This window comes from Saccopteryx bilineata, chromosome 3 (genome assembly GCF_036850765.1).
Source record: "Saccopteryx bilineata isolate mSacBil1 chromosome 3, mSacBil1_pri_phased_curated, whole genome shotgun sequence".
Lineage (NCBI taxonomy): Eukaryota > Metazoa > Chordata > Mammalia > Chiroptera > Emballonuridae > Saccopteryx > Saccopteryx bilineata.
The window spans coordinates 275,375,612-275,398,105 of NC_089492.1; the positions used below are offsets into that span (position 1 = coordinate 275,375,612).

At 41.5% G+C, this 22,494-nt stretch overlaps 1 protein-coding gene across 1 annotated transcript in view; it reads right to left on the reverse strand.

The window, feature by feature from the left end:
* CLIC4 (chloride intracellular channel 4) overlaps positions 1-22,494 on the reverse strand; it is a 78,969-nt gene that overhangs the window by 26,064 nt on the left and 30,411 nt on the right. The window contains exon 2 of the mRNA XM_066270081.1: positions 10,251-10,360. Coding sequence (XP_066126178.1) covers positions 10,251-10,360 — 110 coding nt within the window. The remainder of the gene's footprint in view (positions 1-10,250; positions 10,361-22,494) is intronic.

Genomic DNA, 22,494 nt, shown 5'->3' on the forward strand with positions numbered 1-22,494 from the left:
GTAGAGCATCGGCCTGGCATGCAGGAGTCCCGGGTTCAATTCCCGGCCAGGGCACACAGGAGAAGCACCCATTTGCTTCTCTACCCCTCCCCCTCTCCTTCCTCTCTCTCTCTCTCTTCCCCTCCCGCAGCCAAGGCTCCATTGGAGCAAAGATGGCCTGGGCGCTGGGGATGGCTCCTTGGCCTCTGCCTCAGGCGCTAGAATGGCTCTGACTGCGGCAGAGGCAGAGCGAGGAGCGGCAGAGGCAGAGCGATGCGCCCCAGATGGGCAGAGCATCGCCCCCTGGTGGGCATGCTGGGTGGATCCCGGTTGGGTGCATGCGGGAGTCTGTCTGACTGCCTCTCCATTTCCAACTTCAGAAAAATACAAAAAAAAAAAAAATCAATATAATATTTTGCTTTTAAGAAACCCCCCCCCCATTAAGCCCTCTCTACTTTCCTCCTTACCACAAATGGCCAGAATTTGAGTAAAATAAAGAATATAAGTGTATCATAAAGGTAAAACATTTTGTCAAAAAGAATGTTTAGAACAGAGGGGTAGCTTAAAATCTATACTCTGCCCAGCTTATCAACTTCCCTCTGTCTTATTCATTTCATTCTCTTTCCCTTTCTTTTCTTGCCTACTCCCCACCCCGTCACTCAATTTAGGTTTGGAGAGTGCCTCATCTATGACTACATTTTTTTTTTTTTTTTTTCTGAAGCTGGAAACGGGGAGAGACAGTCAGACAGACTCCCGCATGCGCCCGACTGGGATCCACCCGGCACGCCCACCAGGGGCGACGCTCTGCCCACCAGGGGGCGATGCTCTGCCCCTCCGGGGCATCGCTCTTTTGCGACCAGAGCCACTCTAGCGCCTGGGGCAGAGGCCAAGGAGCCATCCCCAGCGCCTGGGCCATCCTTGCTCCAATGGAGCCTTGGCTACGGGAGGGGAAGAGAGAGACAGAGAGGAAGGAGTGGGGGGTGGGGGTGGAGAAGCAAATGGGCGCTTCTCCTATGTGCCCTGGCCGGGAATCGAACCCGGGTCCCCCACACACCAGGCCGACGCTCTATCGCTGAGCCAACCAGCCAGGGCCTATGACTACATTCTAATCAAAGACAGAAAGACTCATTAATTACCCTATTAGTACAAATGCTGAGGGCACTGACTCAAAGCCCCTAGTTTGCCAGGTCAAGGCACATACACAAAGCAACTACAAGTCAATATGCTTCTCCCCATCGCCTTTCTCTCTCTCCTCCTCTCTCTAAAACCAATCAATAAAAAACCCTTAAAAATTGTTTTGTATCTGAACATTTTAAAGTAAAAGAAAGAAAACAAAAGTAGCCTAACTGGTGGTGGCACAGTAGGTAAAGCGTTGAAACCCCAAGTCACTGGCTTTGAGTGCGGACTCGTCAGCGCAGGCTTGCCGGCATGAAAATCCCAAGGTTGCTGGCTTGAGCAAGGGGACACTGGCCCGACCATGGTCAAGACACACACAAGAAGCAATCAATGTACAACTAAAATGAAGCAACTACGAGTTGATACTTCTTGCCCTCAAAAATATATATAATCTTATGACCAATAAACAGTCCATTAAATGTCTAAGTGTAAAATAATAGATCTTCTATCTTTTATTGGTTTTTTTATATATATATAGAGAGAGAGACAGGAAGGGAGAGAGATGAGAAGCATCAACTAGTAGTTGTGGCAACTTAATTGTTCATTGATTGCTTCTCATACGTGCCTTGACAGAGTGCTCCAGCTGAGCCAATGCCCCCATGCTCAAGTCAGCAACCTTTAGCCTCAAGCCAGTGACCATGGGATCATTTTGATCATCCCACACTCAAGCCGGTGACTCCCGCTCTCAAGCTGGAAAGTCTGAGCTCAAGCCAGTGATCTCAGGGTTTCAAACCTGGGATCTCAGTGTCCTGGATAGATGCTCTATTCACTGCATCACTACCAGCCAGGCATAACATAGGTCTGTATTTTTCACAAGTACTTTTTTCATAAATAGGATGGAGTAGGATAAAGAAGAGAGGAATTAATGCTTTAAAATAACCCCTGAGGTGAGGGAAGCAAAATAAATAACACCTATTACTTCTATAATAAATTATAACAGCCTGACCAGGCGATGGCGCACTGGATAGAGCGTCAAACTGGGATGCAGAGGACCCAGGTTTGAGACCCCGAGGTCGCCAGTTTGAGCACGGGCTCATCTGGTTTGAGCAAAGGTCACCAGCTTGGACCAGCAAGGGGTTACTCGGTCTGCTGAAGGCCACGATCAAGGCACATATGAGAAAGCAATCAATGAACAACTAAGGTGTTGCAACACACAATGAAAAACTAATGATTGATGCTTCTCATCTCTCTCTGTTCCTGTCTGTCTGTCCCTATCTATCCCTCTCTCTGACTCTCTGTCTCTGTAAAATAAATTATGACAGCTTTTAAGTTTTCCAAACAAAAATATTTTTAGAAGGCCAAGAAAGTTAGCATGATAGAGAAGAACCAAAAAATGAATAAAAAGGACCTGATTAAAATCTCAAATTGAATAGTTCTGCTATTCACCAGCTAAGGCACTGACAGACTCTTTGGGCCTGGATTTTCTCATCTGTACTATGAATAAGACCTGCTTTGCCTGTAAAGAGCAAATCAAATAATGCACGTGAAAGTCATTGCTGCTTTCAGTATCACACTAACAAAGCATTTTGCAGGAGACGAGACTGGCAGTTTTAACCTCTATTTGAGTCTGATGGTTCAAAACTGATTATTTATCATTGATTGGTAGTAAGAGATCTGATTAATGTAGAAGCATGTAAGTGAAGTGAAACCAGGCATATAATTACCATTTATGCATTAATATTAGTGACTAGTGAACAGGCCATCGGTTTCTGCTGAAAGTCTACACAGACTTAAAAATCAAAGATGATGAAACTATTTTCTAAAATTAACTGCTAAGATGAAGGACAACCATGTTAGGTCCTTACTCCAAGTGAAAATAGGTTTGAGAAGAAATTTTAATGTCTCGAAATAGATTAGGAGATTTCAAATAAATGGACAAGTTGAAAGCACTGAGGTGACTCAGAAGGTATATCAAGTCATCAAACAAATAGAATCTAAGATTCTTCAACTCTAGTTCTCACCTGGCACTCCGAGGCCTCAGGTGTTTGTTTGACCCACAAAGGTTCATTTTACAGATGCTCTTCAGAAAGTTAACATTTCAGGAACTGCAGTGTGAGATAAATGAAACTCAACTCACAGGCAATGGCTAAAAATTTTAGTACTGTACATCTTTGCTTTATATCATGAAAGGACTTCAATAAGTATTCAACAATTCAGTAAAACTCATCCAAATGTTTTCCCTTAGTGACAGATATCTAGAGAAAGCAAAGCACACAGAATTCATGCCTGGAGATAAGAGCATGAATATACTTCAGTGTTTTGGGTCTTTTTTTTAATGTTACTTATCAAAGTAGTCCTGTTTTTTCATAGTACTCTTTTAGATGAAAAACATATTCTGTTCTCTTCCATTTTGTTCCCAGAAGAAGAAAAGGAAATAAAGAGAAACTAACAGTAAACAGAGAGGGAAAGAAGGAAATGAACAGGAGGAACCTTATAGGAGCTAATACGTTAAGCAACTTAAGTGGCTTAACTCCAATTAAAATTTAATTTGGTACACTTGCAACAATTGCAGGATATCAGACTGGTGGCTCAGTTCCAGCTGCTTGGTATAAAAGGAGTACAGCATGGCCACCGGACACCGAAGCTGATTCTTAAAGATGACCTCAGTATAACTAGCTGACTCACTAAATGGAGAAAAAACTAAGGGTGTACAGCTTCCACTTCCCTTTAGAAAGTTTTTGAAGGCATAGCATTAATTCACTAAATCAAAAGAATATTGGTCACTAAAAAGCAAATAAGCAAAAAAAAAAAAAAGTTTAACACCACAAATCTCTTGTTTCAATTTACTATTAATTCTTCTTCACTAGATTTGCTGTATTCTAACACTAAAGTCACTAATTGAATCAGTGAATTGTGGACTCATCAAAACATACAACAGATCCTAGTTGCTGAGTATTTGTCTATTTGTAACAGTTCAAACAGTTAAAGGATTTTATTTATTTTGATTCAATGTGGTATCCAGCTAATCTTGGTCTACTTTAATGGCAATTTATGGAGTAATTGTCTTAAAATAGCACCCATGAAAAGGTTTCAAATACAGCTTCTACAATTCTTAAAAGATTTTATTAACACAGTTTATAGGTAGAGTTTATACTAATCACAGGTTTAGAAAAATATTCACTAACACATCTCTAATTCAGCCCTTAGTGGCCTCAACAGGATTTATCATCTTGGAAATCATCTTACAAAAGAACACACAGACACGTGGCAGCAAAGGTCTCCCTCTGTCTGGCTGGGTCTATCTCTATGTACCTCTCACCAAAATACACATGCACTCGTGTGGGTATACATATGATTCAGAATGCATTCATGAGACACACACCTTGCATGGTTAGGACTGTTCTAAGAAGGCTTTATACAACTCGTGTCAAATTTACAAAGGGGAAGAATGGCGTTTGTACTCTCCTGACCGGCCAGCAGCAGGATGGATGATAAAAGGCTGGCCCGCTCCATCCCACTTCGTTTCTCGGTATGTCTCACATGCACTGCTGTTTCTGAAGATCTGCCTAGAAATTAAACTGATTTTGAGACTTGCTGAAGGCTGTTTGCTGAAGGGTGGAACCACAGAGACAGGATAATAAAAGCACACTATCTGAAGAATCTATGTATTTGGAAATCAGAGTTTGTTCTGAGTTTATAACTGTCTTTTTTTAAAAAATAGACTATACATTTTATTTTTATTGATTGATTTTAGAGAAAGAGGAAAAGAGAGAAACATTGATTTGTTGCCCCACTTATTTATGAATTCATTGGTCAATTCCTGTATGTGCCCTGACTGGGGATCTAACTTGCAACCTTGACATATTGGGATGATTGATGTGCTAATCAACTGAGCTACCTGGCCAGGGCCTAACTGTTTATTAAGGTATGCACAACTATCAGTTTTATCATTTCATTGTAACATCTGAAACTATTATAAGATTGTTTAAGGTTAAAAATACCATAATCTTCTAAAACTTTATGCTGTTATTATGGCAATTTACATGTGGGTCTGACTCACACAATACGTTAGAATTGGTATATGGCCATTTGCAGCAGAATAAAATCAGTAGCGATGGTGCAAAGGAGGAGATAGTCTCAGTGTGTAAGGTGAGAAAGAGAAATGGAAACATATTTCACAGACTTTTTAAAAAAAATTTATTGAATGTATTGTAAGGGTGACATTGGTTAATAAAATTATATAGGTTTCAGGTGTACCATTCCATAATGCATCATTAGTAAGCTGCATGGTGTGTCCACCACCGCAGGTCAAGTCTCTATCACCATTTATCCCCCCTTCCCCCTCTTCTACCTCCCCCCATTTCCTTTCCTTCTAGTAATCCCTGTACTGTTGGCTGTATCAATTAGGTTATTTTTTTCTCCTTTGCTTAATCCCTGGCTAGGTGGCTCAGTTGATTAGAGTGTTGTCCTGGTACACCAAGGATGCAGGTTCAATCCCCAGTCAGGGCACATACAAGAATCAACCAATGAGTGCATTTCCCAGACTTTTAAAAGTGATCTCTGCCTGACCTGTGGTGGCGCAGTGGATAAAGCGTCGACCTGGAATGTGGAGGCTGCTGGTTCAAAACCCCAGGCTTGCCCAGTCAAGGCACATTCAAGAAGCAACTACGAGTTGATGCTTCCTGCTCCTCCCCCCCAACACACCCACCTTCTCTCTCTAAAATCAATAAATAAAATCTGTAAAAACAAAATAAAACAAGAAAAACTGGTCTCCAACAATTTACTTTTTTTCTCAAAAAATAGCATGGAGGGGATTTTATTCACTGGTAATATAGCAGTTATCATTGCTTTTACAATAAAATGTTAATCTTTTAAAGTTATCATTTCTACTGTCATTTTTCAAAACCAAGAAGTTAGTTCCAGCAAGTATATGACAAAATATGGCTACACCAGCTATAGGCAAGTCAGTGTCTCAGTTTCTCTTTCTCATTCTCTCTCTCCTTCTCCCTTCTCCCGGTTCTCATCCTTTCTTCTTTCTCTTCCTTGCCTACCTCTCAGGTTTATCTGTGCTCTCAAGATGATGATCTTTGATTTAGGAACTTCTGGGCATAATGAAGACAGTAGAAGTCTTCAAATAAAGATCTTGATAGCTGCCAAAAACCTGTCAGTCAGAAAGGTCCTACAATACCACTGTCATAAAACAGTGAATGCTATTCAATAGTGGGTTTTGAAAATGGTTTGAAAATAGTAAAAAGCACCCTGAATAGTGTTAGCACATAATAGATAATGAAGAAATGTTAGTTATTATTTCCTTTCCTTTTTCCTGAATTTAATAATGAGATAACTGGCCTGACCTGTGGTGGTACAGTGGATAGAGCATCAACCTGGGACACTGAGGTCCCAGGTTCAAAACCCTGAGGTCGCCAGCTTGAGTGCGGGCACGCCAGCTTGAACGTGGAATCAACATGATCCCAAGGTCACAGGCTTGAACCCAAAGTTGCTGGCTTGGCTTGAGCCCCCCAATCAAGGCACATATGAGAGACAATCAATGAACAACTAAAGTGCTGTGACTATGAGTTGATGCTTCTCATCTCTCTCCCTTCCTGTCTCTCTCTTTCATTCTCAAAAAAAAAAAAGAAAGATGACTGAGCTCCCACCCACTAAGGCAGCTTGCCCAAGGTCCCAAGGTTCTCTCTAAGAACGAGGTCTCTACCCTAGTCCTCTTTACTGTGCACGATTGCTCCACTTTGATGACATGTGATAACATCTTTAAATATGTGCCCCAAATTTTAATATTTTCACTTACATTTACGTCAAGCTTTTGTTCAAATGGGGGTTGATGTAGAAACCAAGTATCTTCTGAGCCTGGACACTTTTTTTAATCTAAATGTTCTGTAATGCACTTGTGTAGCATGAATAGAAAATAGGTTTAGAATGACTCCCACTAGCAGTAAGAGGTGCTGGCAGGCACGCAATGGGAGGCTGTTCCAAGTTTCACAGGGGCACATGAACACACCAGCGGTCATTAACACCAATTGAGATTCAAAGAGAACATGTCACACAGTGCCAGAACTGGCTTGTTTCTTACGGATGAAATGTCATGTAACAATCATTTTTTCAGAGCATAGAGTGGGCTTCTAAATAGCTCTCAGGAGAGTTCTATTGCTCACCACTGGTTTCTTCTGAAATTGGTACTTTTCACTGAGGAATTAGGCAATTACCAGGAAAAGCAGAAAAATAAGCACTGTAGGCATTTTCTCCCCCACAGCTTTTTATAAAGTCACATTTAAAGTTTTAAAGTTAAGAATGTATTATGAAAGGTACTTTTCACTGCAGGATGTTTTATTCCTCTGTGACAGCTTCATCTTACACTGGCTTTTTAAGCCAATGTTCACTTTCTTGGGGCACCTTCTTTGAAATCTAAATAAAGACTCCAAGTGAGTAAATTCATAGAAAGGAATGGAAGGATAAAGACCAAACCTAAATGCAATGATATCTGTGAAGAGGAAATTAATGACTAGGGGTGGAGCAGACTCATTTACATGGGCTGCTTGCATACTTTTAATTGCCCTTAAACATTTTTTAAGTATTCTGTAGACCTAAGATTTCTGAAGAAAATTAAAATATACAAGCTCCCATGTTAGTACTCTCTGTTGATTTTACACAAAGCCCTAAAAAAATACACATTTTCTTTGAATGGTAGTACTTTTTTTTTAAATTTATTAATTTTAGAGAGAAACAAAAGAGAAAGAGAAAGAGAGAAACATCAATTTGTTGTTCCACTATTTATGCATTCATTGGTTGATTCTTGTTTGTGCCCTGACCAGGGATCGAACCTACAAGCTTGGTTATCGGAACAGTGTTCTAACCAACTGAGCTGCTGGGCCAGGGCAAGTGAGTGGTAGTATTTTCTAACAGCAGCCTGAATCTCGCTGTACTTCACATGTGTCACTTTCTACATGTAGGGTACATTACCCTAAAACGGGTCGGGAACCTATGGCTCGTGAGCCAGATATGGCTCTTTTGATGGCTGCATCTGGCTCACAGACAAATCTTTAATTAAAAAAATAGTAACATTAAAAATATAAAACATTCTCATGTATTACAATCCATTCATTTCCTACCGCTCATGTTCATGGTTGCAGATGGCTGGAGCCCATCACAGCTGTCCTCCAGGACAACACCAAATTTTTATTGGATAATGTGTAAGGTACATGGTTAGTTGTATGGCTCTCACGGAATTATATTTTAAAGTATGTGGCATTCATGGCTCTCTCAGCCAAAAAGGTTCCCGACCCCTGCTCTAAAACCTATACAAACCCTCAAATATCAATCAACTTACAGGAATAATGCCTAAAAAGTTTACACATAAATGAAAACTGAAACCAGTGACTTTGAAATAGCTATTAAGTGTTAACTTCCTTTTTGACCAGAGCATCATCGTTTATGGCATGTACAACAATCAAGCAGTGTACTGAGTTGTTCAAAGAATTTTTGAAACCATGGCAGTCAACTCACTTGCTCCAACCCAAAAATGGAATAAGAGAAATAAATGTATTTTAAGACACAGTAAGGGTGTGTGCCTGGTGGCATGGTCTATTTTTAGTAGTTGTATTGGGAAACTTCCTTTATGACTGTGCATGTAGGAAAAAAAAAGTAATTGAAGGATAACTACATGAATTATTTCATTCTTAAACAGCTCTGTCTGATATTAGTTAGGTACGTCTTTGAAAGAGCCTGTAGTTTTAACTTTTACTATCCTCAAAGGCTTATTTCTACATTCAAATGCGTAACTAGTGGGATTCCCGGAAGACTTCATGGCTTATTTTCAATAAATAAGTTGCAAGTCTGCAAAATTTCAAATAAGTGCACTAACAGTGAGTAAAGAATAAATTATAAGAAACTGACAGAGGTCCTAGTAAATACTAAGCTAGAACTGGGAATAAGAGGACAGTTTTCACATAATTTACTCCGTTGATGCCCAGAGGGGTAATATACACGAATTCTGCCATCCTTCAAGTGATAGCCTGTCGATATTTGTTCTTAATACTGTTCATGATGGATATGCTTAAAAAATAGTCTGACCTGGTGGATAGAGGGGCGGCCTGGGACGCTGAGGAGCCAGGTTTGAAACCCTGAGGTCACTGCCTTGAGTGCAGGCTCATGCAGCTTGAGCCCAAGGTCACTGGCTTGAGCAAGGTATAACTGGCTCAAGTTAAACCCCTGGTCAGGGCCCATATGAGAAAGCAATCAATGAACTAAGGTGCTGTGACTATAAGTTGATGCTTCTCATCTCTCTTCCTTCCTGTCTATCTGTCCCTGTCTGCCCTGCCCCACCGCTAAAAAAAATAAAAGTTAGGTAACACTTTAAAAAATAAAATAAATAAATAAATAAGCAACAAACCATGTTGTGATATTTGTATCAAGAGGAATACATTTCCATTGCTGAATCCTAGATTTTTCTATTGGTGTAATTATTCTTAACCCTTTATTTAACCCCCCCCCCCCATTATGAATGTTCTTCCCCTCAGGAGAAATAGAAGTTGTCTCAGCCCCCTCCACTATGGTCAATGGCAAGAAAGTCAGAAACAACTCTTCAACTAGCAAGAACCATCACAGACATGGACAACAGCTCTTATTTTCCAATATATTTAACCAAATATGGTTAAAATTATATTATAAAAAATTCCCATTTTATTTCCTGAAAAGTAGATTAAATAAAATAGACCAAGCCATATTTACCCCCCTACAATCCCACTCTTGTCTTTAAGGATCCAGATTATATGTGTCCTGTATTCTGCAAACCTGAGACCAAGATGTCTGCTTAGAAAGTTCTTCATAGGTCCATGTTTACACTGCAAAGTCAGATTTCACTGCACCAAACTAAAATTAGTTTGTAGTGCTACTCTTGAAATTTAAGGAAAACACACAATAAGTTCCTAAAATGAATGAACGGCCACTTGCAATTTGATAATTTGAATTACCATTATACTTAATACAAATTAAATTTGTCCATATATCAGCTGAACTTGAATACACTATTTCTCTGAGAATATATGCAAGCAAAGTGAGGGGTGGGAAGAGGCTCAAACTGAGAACAGTAAGGTAGACAGATACTCAACTTAAGTTGAACCCAAACTGCAACCAAGTCTTACCTTTTCAGGTCAACAGTTGTGACACTAAATACAACTCCTTTGAGCCAAAGAATCATGAAGAGCCTCTGGGAAAAGGGGCAGTTTCCTATGCTTTCACCATCACTGCCAGCCTGGGAAACAGAAACAAACAGTAAAAAACAAGGTCAAAGTGACGACACTCCAACTAATAGACCTTTTTCTGCATTTTAATCAAGGATACCAGAAGACAGGAAAAGACACACTGTGGAAGGAAGGGTGAAAATTCGAGTCTTTACTATTTTGTTCTTCATTTGTCTCTGTCTCTTTTTAAAAACAACCAGTTTAGTACAGCATTGTCCAAGAGAACTTCCTGCAATGATAGAAATTATCTATCTTACCACTGTCCAATATGGTAATCATTTGTGACATATAGCTAATGAGTACTTGAAATGTGGCTAGTTCGAACGAACTAGCTTTTAAAATTTTTATTTACTTTCAAGTAATTTAAATTTAAGTAGTCACATGTGGCTAATGGCTCTCATACAGGACAGCACAGATCTAATCAATCCCTAGGGGATACATATGTCCTTATCCCAGTGCAAAGCAAAGTCTATCGTGGGTTTTAGAAAATGTAAATCATTTCTTGTTGTATGAAATAATATTCTTGGTGTTTTTTTTTACTGACTGACTTTTTAGAGAGACGGGAAAGGGGAGAGAGAGACACACACACACACAGAAACTTTGATCTTTTCCTGTATGTGCCCTGACCAGAGATCGAACCCACAGTCTTTGCTCATCAGAAGCATGCTCTAGCCAACCGAGCTATCCAGCCAGGGCGAGATAATGTTTTTTATAGAGCAACATAAAAAGGGAAATTTGTAGGTGTGACTGTCTCTGGAGAGTTCGATATTTACCAGCCTTTCCCCACCAGCCTCCCCCAAGTCTAAAAAATATTCACTATAAAAATTACATATCCTGTTTTACACATTCCTTCAGAGAGAAAAGAAAAACACAAACATAGATTTATAATAAGCTATTTGTAATCCACTTAATGAATGCGGCAATTGACTTCCCCGAGTTCAACAATGAGGTAGAATTTTCCTAAAACTCAGAGTGGAACAAAATTTTAATTCCATCATGTTTAAAAAGGAGGGAAAGTGGAAAGTGGGGGTTGGGGGAGCCAGTATGCTGGAAGAGAACATTCTGACACTTGCTAGGGACCAACACAGTCCTTTTCACCACCGTCTATGGAAAAAGCCAGAAATAACTTTCAACGAGTCATTCAAAGACACTGGTAAAAGTACCTTTTATTATCCTAAAATAACTCTCAAAAAACTCAGAAGTCATTTCAGTAAAATGCTATATCCAGTTAAATCATTAATTCCTCATGGTGAAATGGGGGGAATAAAAGCAATTACCTGATTACTCATAATATAACCAGCAAAACACAGGCACATAAGGATCCCAGAACCCTACCCTAATCAGACAGCATAGGACAGTTACAACTGAGCTTAGGCTTAGGGGAGGGGGGGGATCTTTTTTTTTTTTTTTTTTTTTTTAGTAAGAGGAAAGGAGGCAGAGACAAGACTCCAGAAAGTGCCCCAACTGGGATCCACTCGGAAAGCCCACTAGGGGGCGATGCTCTGCCCATCTGGGACCCTTGCTCCGTTTGCAACTGGAGCCATTTTTTAGCATCTGAGGTGGAAGCCATGCAGCCACCCTCAGCGCCCAAAGCCAATTCACTCTAAATGAGCCATGGCTACAGGAGGGGATAAGAAAGCAGTGAGAGGGGGAGGGCTGGAGAAGCAGATGGGTCCTTCTCCTGTGTGCCCTGAGCAGGAATCAAAACTGGGACATCCACACGCCAGGCCAATGCTATACCACTAAGCCAATCAGCCAGGGCCAAAAAGATCATTCTTTATCAGAAACAAAACATACACAGAATTGTAACCAGAATGAATCTTATAATTTCTTTTCTTTTTTTCTTTTTTTTTTGTATTTTTCTGAAGCTGGAAACGGGGAGAGACAGTCAGACATGGTCCCGCATGCGCCCGACCGGGATCCACCCGGCACGCCCACCAGGGGCGATGCTCTGCCCCTCCAGGGTGTCGCTCTGTTGCGACCAGAGCCACTCTAGCGCCTGGAGCAGAGGCCAAGGAGCCATCCCTAGCGCCCGAGCCATCTTTGCTCCAATGGAGCCTCGCTGCGGGAGGGGAAGAGAGAGACAGAGAGGAAGGAGAGGGGGAGGGGTGGAGAAGCAGATGGGCACTTCTCCTGTGTGCCCTGGCCGGGAATCGAACCCAGGACTTCTGCACACCAGGCTGACGCTCTACCACTGAGAAAACCGGCCAGGGCAAATTTTATAATTTCTAATACTGCATCTTCTACAAAATTAACTTCCTAAATAAGTTCTAGCTCTTAAACTTTAAGAGTGATTAAGAACAATTTAGCCTACTCTGTGGTGGCACAGTGGATAAAGCATCCACTTATAACGCTGAGGTCACCGGTTTGAAACCCTGGGCTTGCCTGGTCAAGGCACACACAACAGGCAACCAATAAACAAGTAAAGTGAAGTGACTAAGTTAATATGTCTTGCTCCTCCCCTACTCCTCTGTCTGTAAAGTCAATAAATAAAAAATATTAATGGGCCTGACCTGTGGTGGCGCAGTGGATAAAGTGTCGACCTGGAAATGCTGAGGTCACCGGTTCGAAACCCTGGGCTTGCCTGGTCAAGGTACATATGGGAGTTGATGCTTCCAGCTCCTCCCCCACTTCTGTCTCTCCTCTCTCTCTCTCTCTCTCTGTCTCTCCCTCTCCTCTCTAAAAAATAAATAAATAAATAAATAAAGTTCAAAAAATATATTAATGAATAATCTAAAGAAAACATTTAAAATGAAGATCTCTGTGCCTTTCATTCAGAGGTTCTGGTTCAGAAGAATTGCTGGGGTGAGGCCCAAGAATCTTCATTTTGTTATAGGCACTCACAGAGATCACACGTAAGGATCTACTGGACACTGAGAAACACTGGTGTGGGAAGGTTAGGACAATACACCTTATTCAGAGAGCAAGCCAGTTTTTAGGACTAAGTCACCCTACTATATAACAAACTGATACTCAAAGTTGCTCTTTTGAAGATGCTCACTATCCAAACACATATAGAGCACTGATAATATACAAGTGAGCTTATTATAGCCAAAGAAAAGTTAACATATTACCTTTCTATATAGCATGATGATTAATAGTTTCACATAAGGCTGTGGCTTTAGATACCCAAATTTTATTATTCTTGTTGTTTTGCCCCCCCCCCATTATAACACCTTTAGCAACAAAAACATAAATTCAAGAAAAATGACTAGGCCCTGGCCAGTTGGCTCAGCGGTGGAGCATCAGCCTGGCGTGTGGGGGACCCGGGTTCGGTTCCCGGCCAGGGCACATTGGAGAGGCGCCCATTTGCTTCTCCACCCCGCCCCCCTCCTTCCTCTCTGTCTCTCTCTTCCCCTCCCGCAGCCAGGGCTCCATTGGAGCAAGGATGGCCTGGGTGCTGGGGATGGCTCCTTGGCCTCTGCCCCAGGTGCTGGAGTGGCTCTGGTCGCGGCAGAGCGACGCCCCGGAGGGGCAGAGCATCGCCCCCTGGTGGGCAGAGTGTTGCCCCTGGTGGGCGTGCCGGGTGGATCCCGGTTGGGCGCATGCGGGAGTCTGTCTGGCTGTCTCTCCCCGTTTCCAGCTTCAGAAAAGAAAAGAAAAAAAATCCTTTAAAAAAAAAAAAGAAAAAAAAAAAGAAAAATGACTCCACATCTGAGACTTACTGAAAAAGCAATAAAGTTTAGTAGACAAAGAAGTCTTGTCAAGATCTTCATTCTTTTCCATTTATTTAATCTGTAAAATTAACTATAACTTCCCAAACTGCCTGTGATAGCAATGTTAAGATAATTAAACTGGTAATATGTAATAGAGAGGTACATGTAAGAACTTGGAAACACATTAACCTAAAGCAACTGGCCACAGATGAAAACCACTGCACCATAATGGCCAACCATCCACAGAGCACAGCCTAGACTAGGACAGAAGAATCTCGTATCTTCTCGTGAAGACCAGGTCAGAATACAAAGGCTTCCTTGCTTTCATCACTTTTGTCCACAATTTTCTATAAATTTTACCAATTTATGTATGTCTCCTTCAAGTGTGTCAATCATAAACCAATACACATCTCACACCCCTTATAAAACTACTTTCCTTTATCCACACAAAAATAAAAGCAGGCATACACTTCAAGACAGGACTGAGCCTGACCAGGCGGTGGCGCAGTGGATAGAGCGTAGGACTGGAATGCAGAGGACCCAGATTTGAGACCCCGAGGTCGCCAGCTTGAGTGCAGGCTCATCTGGTTTGAGCAAAGCTCACCAGTTTGAGCCCAAGGTCGCTGGCTCAAGCAAGGGGTTTACTCGGTCTGCTGAAGGCCCGTGGTCAAGGCACATATGAGAAAGCAATCAATGAACAACTAAGGTGTCGCAATGAAAAACTGATGGTTGATGCTTCTCATCTCTCTGCGTTCCTGTCTGTCCCTATCTGTCCCTCTCTCTCTCTCAAAAAAAAAAAAAAAAAAAAGGGACTGAAAAACTGCCTTTTTATTAACTACTCCCAAAACTCATAATTCAAAAAAATTTGGGCATATAAATTTTTCCAAAGTTTGAATAGCATTAGAAAATTGAGAGCTACAAAAGAGATGGTGTTTTTGTAAAGTACAATGAGACTGGAAAAATTTGGATTTCCAGAAGTCACAAGTCAAAAACTTCCTCCTTTAATTCATGTTGTACAAAATAAAATCCCATTTCAACATTTCAATAAAATCCTTCAACATTTCAAGTTAAATTACTCTCTTCAGTATTAACCACATTGAATAAAATGTATTGGTACAATAAATTGAGGAAGATATTATGGTACAGTGCAAAGCATTATAGGATGCCTTCATTCTATACCCAGTTTTTTTTGTTAATAAAAATTAACACATAGGGTATATCTAATGATAGCATCTAAAAAGGTTTCCCTTTAAAACTTTTTGCATTTTACTGCTTCTAACAGCAATATATACACTCATTATTGTAAAACTAAATAAAAACTGAAACAATTCAGAAAGTCAGTTTCCCTACCCTTGAACCATTCAACTGGTTTGTTACTTATTCATCTTGGTTTTCTTCATATATGTAGTATACTTTTTCCTTTTAAAAATATCATCACACTAGACACACACACACACACTTTATATATCTGAACCCAATTTAATGTGATCAACCCTCTGGAGGCAGCAGTGCTCCCTAGCATGCTGTCAGAACAGGCCAAGGAGGAAGCTGGGGCTTACACACACACACCCCCAGCCAATAACAAGGAACCCCTCTCCTTGCGGCTAGGGTGGAGGTCAGAGGAGTCAGGTTGACAGCAGTTAGGACTAACACCATCAACCACGGGTAATGAGACCACCTCCCTGTCAGTGGAGTCCACACACAGGGAACCGAAACTTACACACGCACACAGCAGTAATGAGGAGCCTCCACACCTTGGGTATCAGTGGAGGCCAAGTAGGGCATCTGGACTTCAATCTCCGCCTGGCTGCAACAAGGCAGTGTCACTGTCCTTCTCCCCTTAGTGCCCTCCAACGCCGTTTCAGAAGCCTTATTTAAGTGTCAGAGAACTTTTTTAAACAGAAAGTGTAAACAAAACCCAGTCTCATACACTAATATGAAAACATCAAAGTTTGTTTGTTTTTAAAGATTTTATTCATTGATTTTGCAGAGAGAGGAGAGAGGGGAGAGGGAGTGAAAAGTACCAGTTTATAGTTGCTTCACTTCAGTTGCTCATTGTTTGCTTGTTGGATGTATGTGCCCTGACTGGGCAAGCCCAGGGTTTTGAATCGGCAACCTCAGCATTCCAGGTGATGTTTTACCCACTACGTCACCACAGACCAGGCAGAGCATTGTTTTTTAACATCAAAACACCTGAGCCCAGCCAGTGTCTATCAATAAAGGATCTAAGAGACCACTTCCAGACAGCAGAAGTCTGGACTAACCATTTTGCCTTTGCCGGCATGCCTAAGGAGAAGGCCACAGTTTCTTTTTTCCTGTGGTGTTTGGAGAAAGCAGCTAAATGGTTTGTCTTGTTCAGACTGCCCCTTTCCTGGTTCTCTGGCTAGAAAGCAGACTTTAGTTGGAATTTTTTTTTGGTTTTTTTTGCCTAGGTTTGTTGTGGTGCTTCCAGGTTGCTGGCTTCTATAATTTCCAGTCTGTGATGTACGAGGCAAAAAAACAGAAAACTCACTACCTTCACAAAAGCAGATGTCTCTCAGAACTATTACATTTAAAAATGTATAAAATGTGGTATATCCATACAATGGAATATTATTTGACAATAAAAAGCAATGACCTACTGATACATGCTATAACTTGGATTGACTTTGAAAAATTATGGCCTGACTGGTGGTGGCGCAGTGGATAGAGTGTCGACCTGGGACATTGAGGTCCCAGGTTAAAAACTCCAAGGTCGCCTGACCAGGTGGTGGCGCAGTGGATAGAGCATTGGACTGGGATGCGGAAGGACCCAGGTTCGAGACCCCAAGGTTGCCAGCTTGAGCGTGGGCTCATCTAGCTTGAGCAAAAAGCTCACCAGCTTGGACCCAAGGTTGCTGGCTTGAGCAAGGGGTTACTCAGTCTGCTGAAGGCCCACGGTCAAGGCACATATGAGAAAGCAATCAATGAACAACTAAGAAGTCGCAACTCGCAACGAAAAACTAATGATTAATGATTCTCATCTCTCTCCATTCCTGTCTGTCGTCTGTCCCTGTCTATCTCTGCCTCTGTAAAAACAAAAAACAAACAAAAAAACCCCCTGAGGTTGCCAGCTTGAGGGCACTAATTTGGCTTGAGTGCGGGCTCACCCCCCCCCTCCTCTCTTTCTCAAAAACACACAAACGCAAGCGCGCGCGCACACTACATAAAAGGAGCCAGTCACAAAAGATTACACAGTACATGATTCATTATAGAATGTCCAAAATAGGCAAATCCATGGAGACAGAAAATAGACTAGTAGTTGCCTAGGGCTTGTGGAGGGAGAAGGAGAGAAAGAAGGTTAGAGAGTAACTGCTAACAGGTACAAAGTTTCTTTCTGGAATGGTAAAAATGTTCTAAAATTAGACTGTGGTGATGGTTGAGCAACTTTGTGAACAGACTAAAAAATACCACTGAATTGTATACTTTAAATGGGTTCACTGTATGGTTTATGTATTATGTATCAATAAAGTGTATTAAAAATTATATAGACACAGATTACAAGTATAAAAACAAAAATTTAATTTAGAATATATAGTTTTAAAATTATGATTTCATAGTATAAAAAAAATACATACCTATAATGTTTTCTGAAAAATCAGAAAACCCAAATAATCAAAGCAAAAACTTGAATAATCCCACTGACACAGAAATAACCACCAATTCCAGATAAAGAATTGAGTTAACATTCCTTTGCGTTTTGCTCTTACAAAGAGGGTAGTTTTGTTTAACTTGCTATCTGGGGTTCCTGTCACACACTCAAGCTATTTCTTGCCCTCCTCCCTCAGGACCTCTGTTGTAATTTTTGAATTGCCTAATACCGGTATTTAATCAGAACTGCTGGATTAACTCTTACATTGCAGAAAAAGGGTTAGTGGTAGATGTCATAAATATTTTAATGTTTTACTAATTCAAGGTTAAGGAACTGGTCAGTTAGAAAACTGAGCTTAATCAGTTAATAGAAAGTCAGACCTTACAACACCAAAAAAGAAGAGCTTCAGCTACATTCCTATTTCTTTGTGTTTATGGGGTTGGGGGTATAAAGTGGTGATGAATAGGGAAAAGAGAGACTTCCTCTGAACGTTAAGAATGGGCTCCTGACCACTAAATCATTTCCTTTGACACATTTTCCAGGGAATGTATAAACCAACGTTGTTGCCGAAAGAATGAACTCAAAAACTTTCAGACCTCATTTTAACCTTTAGTGTGGATTCTATCTAAATTAGCTGTCTGAATACACAAAATGGCTTGCTTTAATTCAGAATAATTTAAAAGTTATAAAACAAAATAACATGATAAATGGGTAGTCACCTTGCTTCTATTATCTATTTCTTCAGTTTTTGCTACACACATGCTGGAACCAAGATCGAGTCTAAAGGTTTGTTTAATAAGCTGTTATCCTTCTACAAGGTCTGCAGAGTATGCAGGAAATAACAAGGTTTAGAATCAGACAAACCTGGATTTGAATCCTGACTTCTGGCCCTGGTCAGTAGGCTCAGTGGTAAAGCATCAGTCAGCCCAGCATGTGGATGTCCTGGGTTCAATTCCCAGTAAGGGAATAGGCTTCCCCTCTTAAAGCCATGGCTCAAATGATGAAAGCGCATCGTCCCTGGGTGCTGAGGATGCCTTTGTGGAGCCTCTGCCTGAAGCGCTAAAAATAGCTCGGTTGCAAGCATGGCCCCAGATGCACAGATCAACAGACCCAGACAAGAATCAGGGTGGATCCCAGTTGGGGCACATGCGGAAGTCTGTCTCTATCTTCCCTCCTCTCACTTAGAAAAGAAAAAAAAGAATCCTGATTTCACTACTTATTAGCTGGATAATCTTCAGTAAGTTACCTACCTGTGAAACTTGACTTCATACCTGTTTATTATGGGGATCAAGTCAGGTAGGGTACACACACAGTTCCTGATACATGGAAAGGGTTTAGTAACTGTTACCTAACTTTAAAGATATTTCATACACAGAACTCAAAGCCTATCAATCTGTTCTGCAGTTGAAGCACTTACCTATCTAAATAACCTACTAAAATCTAGTTATTGCTAGGGGTGGGGGGATGCATTCTGGGTGACACTAGAATCTATGTAAACACAATAAATTAAAATCAATTTAAAAAATCTAGTTATTAACCCTGGCCGGTTGGCTCAGTGGTAGAGCATCGGCCTGGCGTGCAGGAGTCCCAGGTTCGATTCCTGGCCAGGGCACACAGGAGAAGCGCCCATCTGCTTCTCCACCCCTCCCCCTCTCCTTCCTCTCTCTCTCTTCCCCTCCCGCAGCCAAAGCTCCATTGGAGCAAAGTTTGCCTGGGTGCTGAGGATGGCTCCGTGGCTTCTGCCTCAGGCGCTAGAATGACTCTAGTCGCGGCAGAGCAATGCCCCAGATGGGCAGAGCATCGCCCCTGGTGGGTATGCCGGGTGGATCCCGGTCGGGCGCATTGGGAGTCTGCCTGACTGCTTCCCCGTTTCCAACTTCAGAAAAAAAAAGAAATAAAAAACCTAGCTATTGCTAAAGTCACTTGAATGCTGTTGAAGGAAATAGCTAAAATACACAATATAGCCAATTTTTTAAAGCTAAATGTCATGGTTTAGTAAAATAACCTTTTTAAGCACATTCTTCCACCCTCAACTATCCACAGTTAAACCTGTTGAATGGAAAAAATAATTCATCTTCCAGCAGTTTCAAAGATTACATGTTTTTGTTTCCTTTAATAAATGATCAAATTATGATTCAATAACCTAATGTAACAAATAGTTTATTTTTTTAAAGAAAGCCTGTATACATGTACAACAGCCTTCACAAACAAGGTTTTGCAAAAATTCTCTCCTTTCTTAGGAAGACTTCCCCAACAATGTTCTTGAAGAGCCACACCACTATACCATTATCCCCTCTATTGATTCTGCACAATAAGGCAACTTAAATCTGGACACTTCTGTGACAACAATCACATTACCCGCAATCTGAAATGCCCACTGCTATTTCTGTCCTTCAGGTCAAGCACCAAGTCTCACCTCTAAGAAACCTTTCTAGATCACTATATCCCAAACCAATTACCTGTCCTCTCTACTTTGATTCCAGCTTCTCAAACTCAGTAGGATCTGGGGTGAGGCCTAAGATTCTTCATCTCTTACAAACTCCCAGGGAATAGCAAGCATAAACTAAATTGTTTATTATTATTATTTTTACAATCATGACTGGCCTTGTGATTTCTTAAATTGTTACTGTGTATTATTACTTTATTATTCATCTCTGCACTGCATCTCCTGAGCTAGAATGTAAACTCATTAAGATGTCATAATTTTTAAATATTTTTTCATTGGACAACTTCTGCTGTAACTGCTTTACTATTCATTAGCTTTCTATTGATTGCTAGCAATAAAAACCTTTGAGTTACAAAGAACGTGTTCTAGGTTGTCAGTACAGAAAAAACTTATTAAGGGTGCTCTCCCTTCTGGGAGCACTCTGCGCCTTCCTCCTCTCCTTCCCCTGTTCTTCCCCCAAGCGTGTTGTCCTTGCCTCTCTTTCTCCTAAACTCTAAGGGACCATGAGACTTGCAACCAGGGAGCACTGGGCAGCAGCAGCTCGTCCAGGGCTAACACCCTGAACCTGTCTCCAAGACCCCCATTCCTTTGCCCACTCAGTCCCTTCTGAGTGTACTCCTGCACAGCCAATAAATTTTGCTTTACTCGCTGGGGGGTAAAAAACTTATTAAGTTAAAGGAGGCCTGACCAGGTGGTGGCACAATAGAGCGTCAGCCTGGAACACTGAGGACCCAGGTTCGAAACCTCACCAGCTTGAGCAAGGGGTCACTGGCTTGGCTGGAGCCCCCTGGCCAAGGCATATTATGAGAAAGCAATCTATGAACAACTAAGGTGCCACAACTATGAGTTGATGCTTCTCATCTCTCTCCCTTCCTGTCTGTCTCTCTCTCTCTCTCTTAAAAAAAAAAAAAGTTAAAGGAGATATAGCCATTCCAGGGTTCTGGTTTGCTTACAACTAGTTCTATTTTCCACAAGCTGTCATTTAGACTTTGATCTATGATCTCAGTGGTCTGAGTAGCATCTGCCACTGAAGTTCAAGGTATGGGCACTCTCCTCATTCACAGAACATCTTAAAGAATACCTCCTTGCCTTCGACACAGAAATATTTATTCAGTGTGCAACACATATTTACCATCTCCAAGCACTAGAGAAAACAACTGTGAATGAGACAGACCTACCTGACCCCATGAAAGATTTCTGTGGAAGAAACAGATAATAAATATATCTAGTTAAAAATTATAAACTGAGGGGGCCCTGGCCGTCTGGCTCAGTGGTAGAGGGTCGGCCCAGTGTGTAGAAAGTCCCGGTTCGATTCGTGGCCAGGGCACACAGGAGAAGCGCCCATCTGCTTCTCCACCTTCCCCTTCTCCTTCCTCTCTATCTCTCTTCCCCTCCCACAGCCAAGGCAGCAAAGTTGGCCCGGCCACTGAGGACAGCTCCACGGCCTCTGCCTCAGGCGCTAAAATGGCTCTGGTTGCAACGCACTGAATGGGCAGAGCATCGGCCCCTTGTGGGCATCTCGGGTGGATCCGGTCCGGCACATGCAGGAGTCTCTCTGCCTCCCTGCTGCTCACTTCAGAAAAATTTTTTTAAAAATAAAAAAGGAAATAAAAAAAATTATAAACTGCAGCCTGACCGGTGGTGGCGTAGTGGTCCCAGGTTTAAAACTCCAAGGCCGCGAGCTTGAGCGTGGGCTTATCTGGCTTGAGAGCAGAATCACCAGCTTGAGGGCAGGGTCACTGGCCAGCTGGAGTTCCTGGTTCAACGCACGTATGAGAAGCAATCAATGAACAACTAAAGTGCCACAACTACAAGCCAATGCTTCTCATCTCTCTCCCTTTCTGTACCTGTCTCTCAAAAAACATTATAAACTGCAATAAGTGCCTAAAGGGAAACAAAGTTCTAAGAGAGAGGACAAGGAGTATTTACTTTAGATAATTATAAAAGATCTTTTAGACCTAAAGAATGAGGAGCCTGTCATGCAAAGAGCCTATGTGACTAGATCAGTGATTTTCAACTGATGTGTTGGAAGAATTTTTAAAATATGCAATACCTGACCTAACCAGGCGGTGGCGCAGTGGATAGAGCGTCGGCCTGGGATGCGGAAGGACCCAGCTTCGAGACCCCGAGGTTGCCAGCTTAAGCATGGGCTCATCTGGTTTGAGCAAAAGCTCACCTGCTTGAACCCAAGGTTGCTGGCTCCAGCAAGGAGTTACTCGGTCTGCTGAAGGCGCGCGGTCAAGGCACATGTGAGAAAGCAATCAATGAACAACTAAGGTGTTGCAACGTGCAACGAAAAACTAATGATTGATGCTTCTCATCTCTCCATTCCTGTCTGTCTGTCCCTGTCTATCCCTCTCTCTGACTCTCTCTTTCTCTGTCTCTAAAAAAAATAAATAAAAATTTTTAAAAAAATGCAATACCTGACTATTT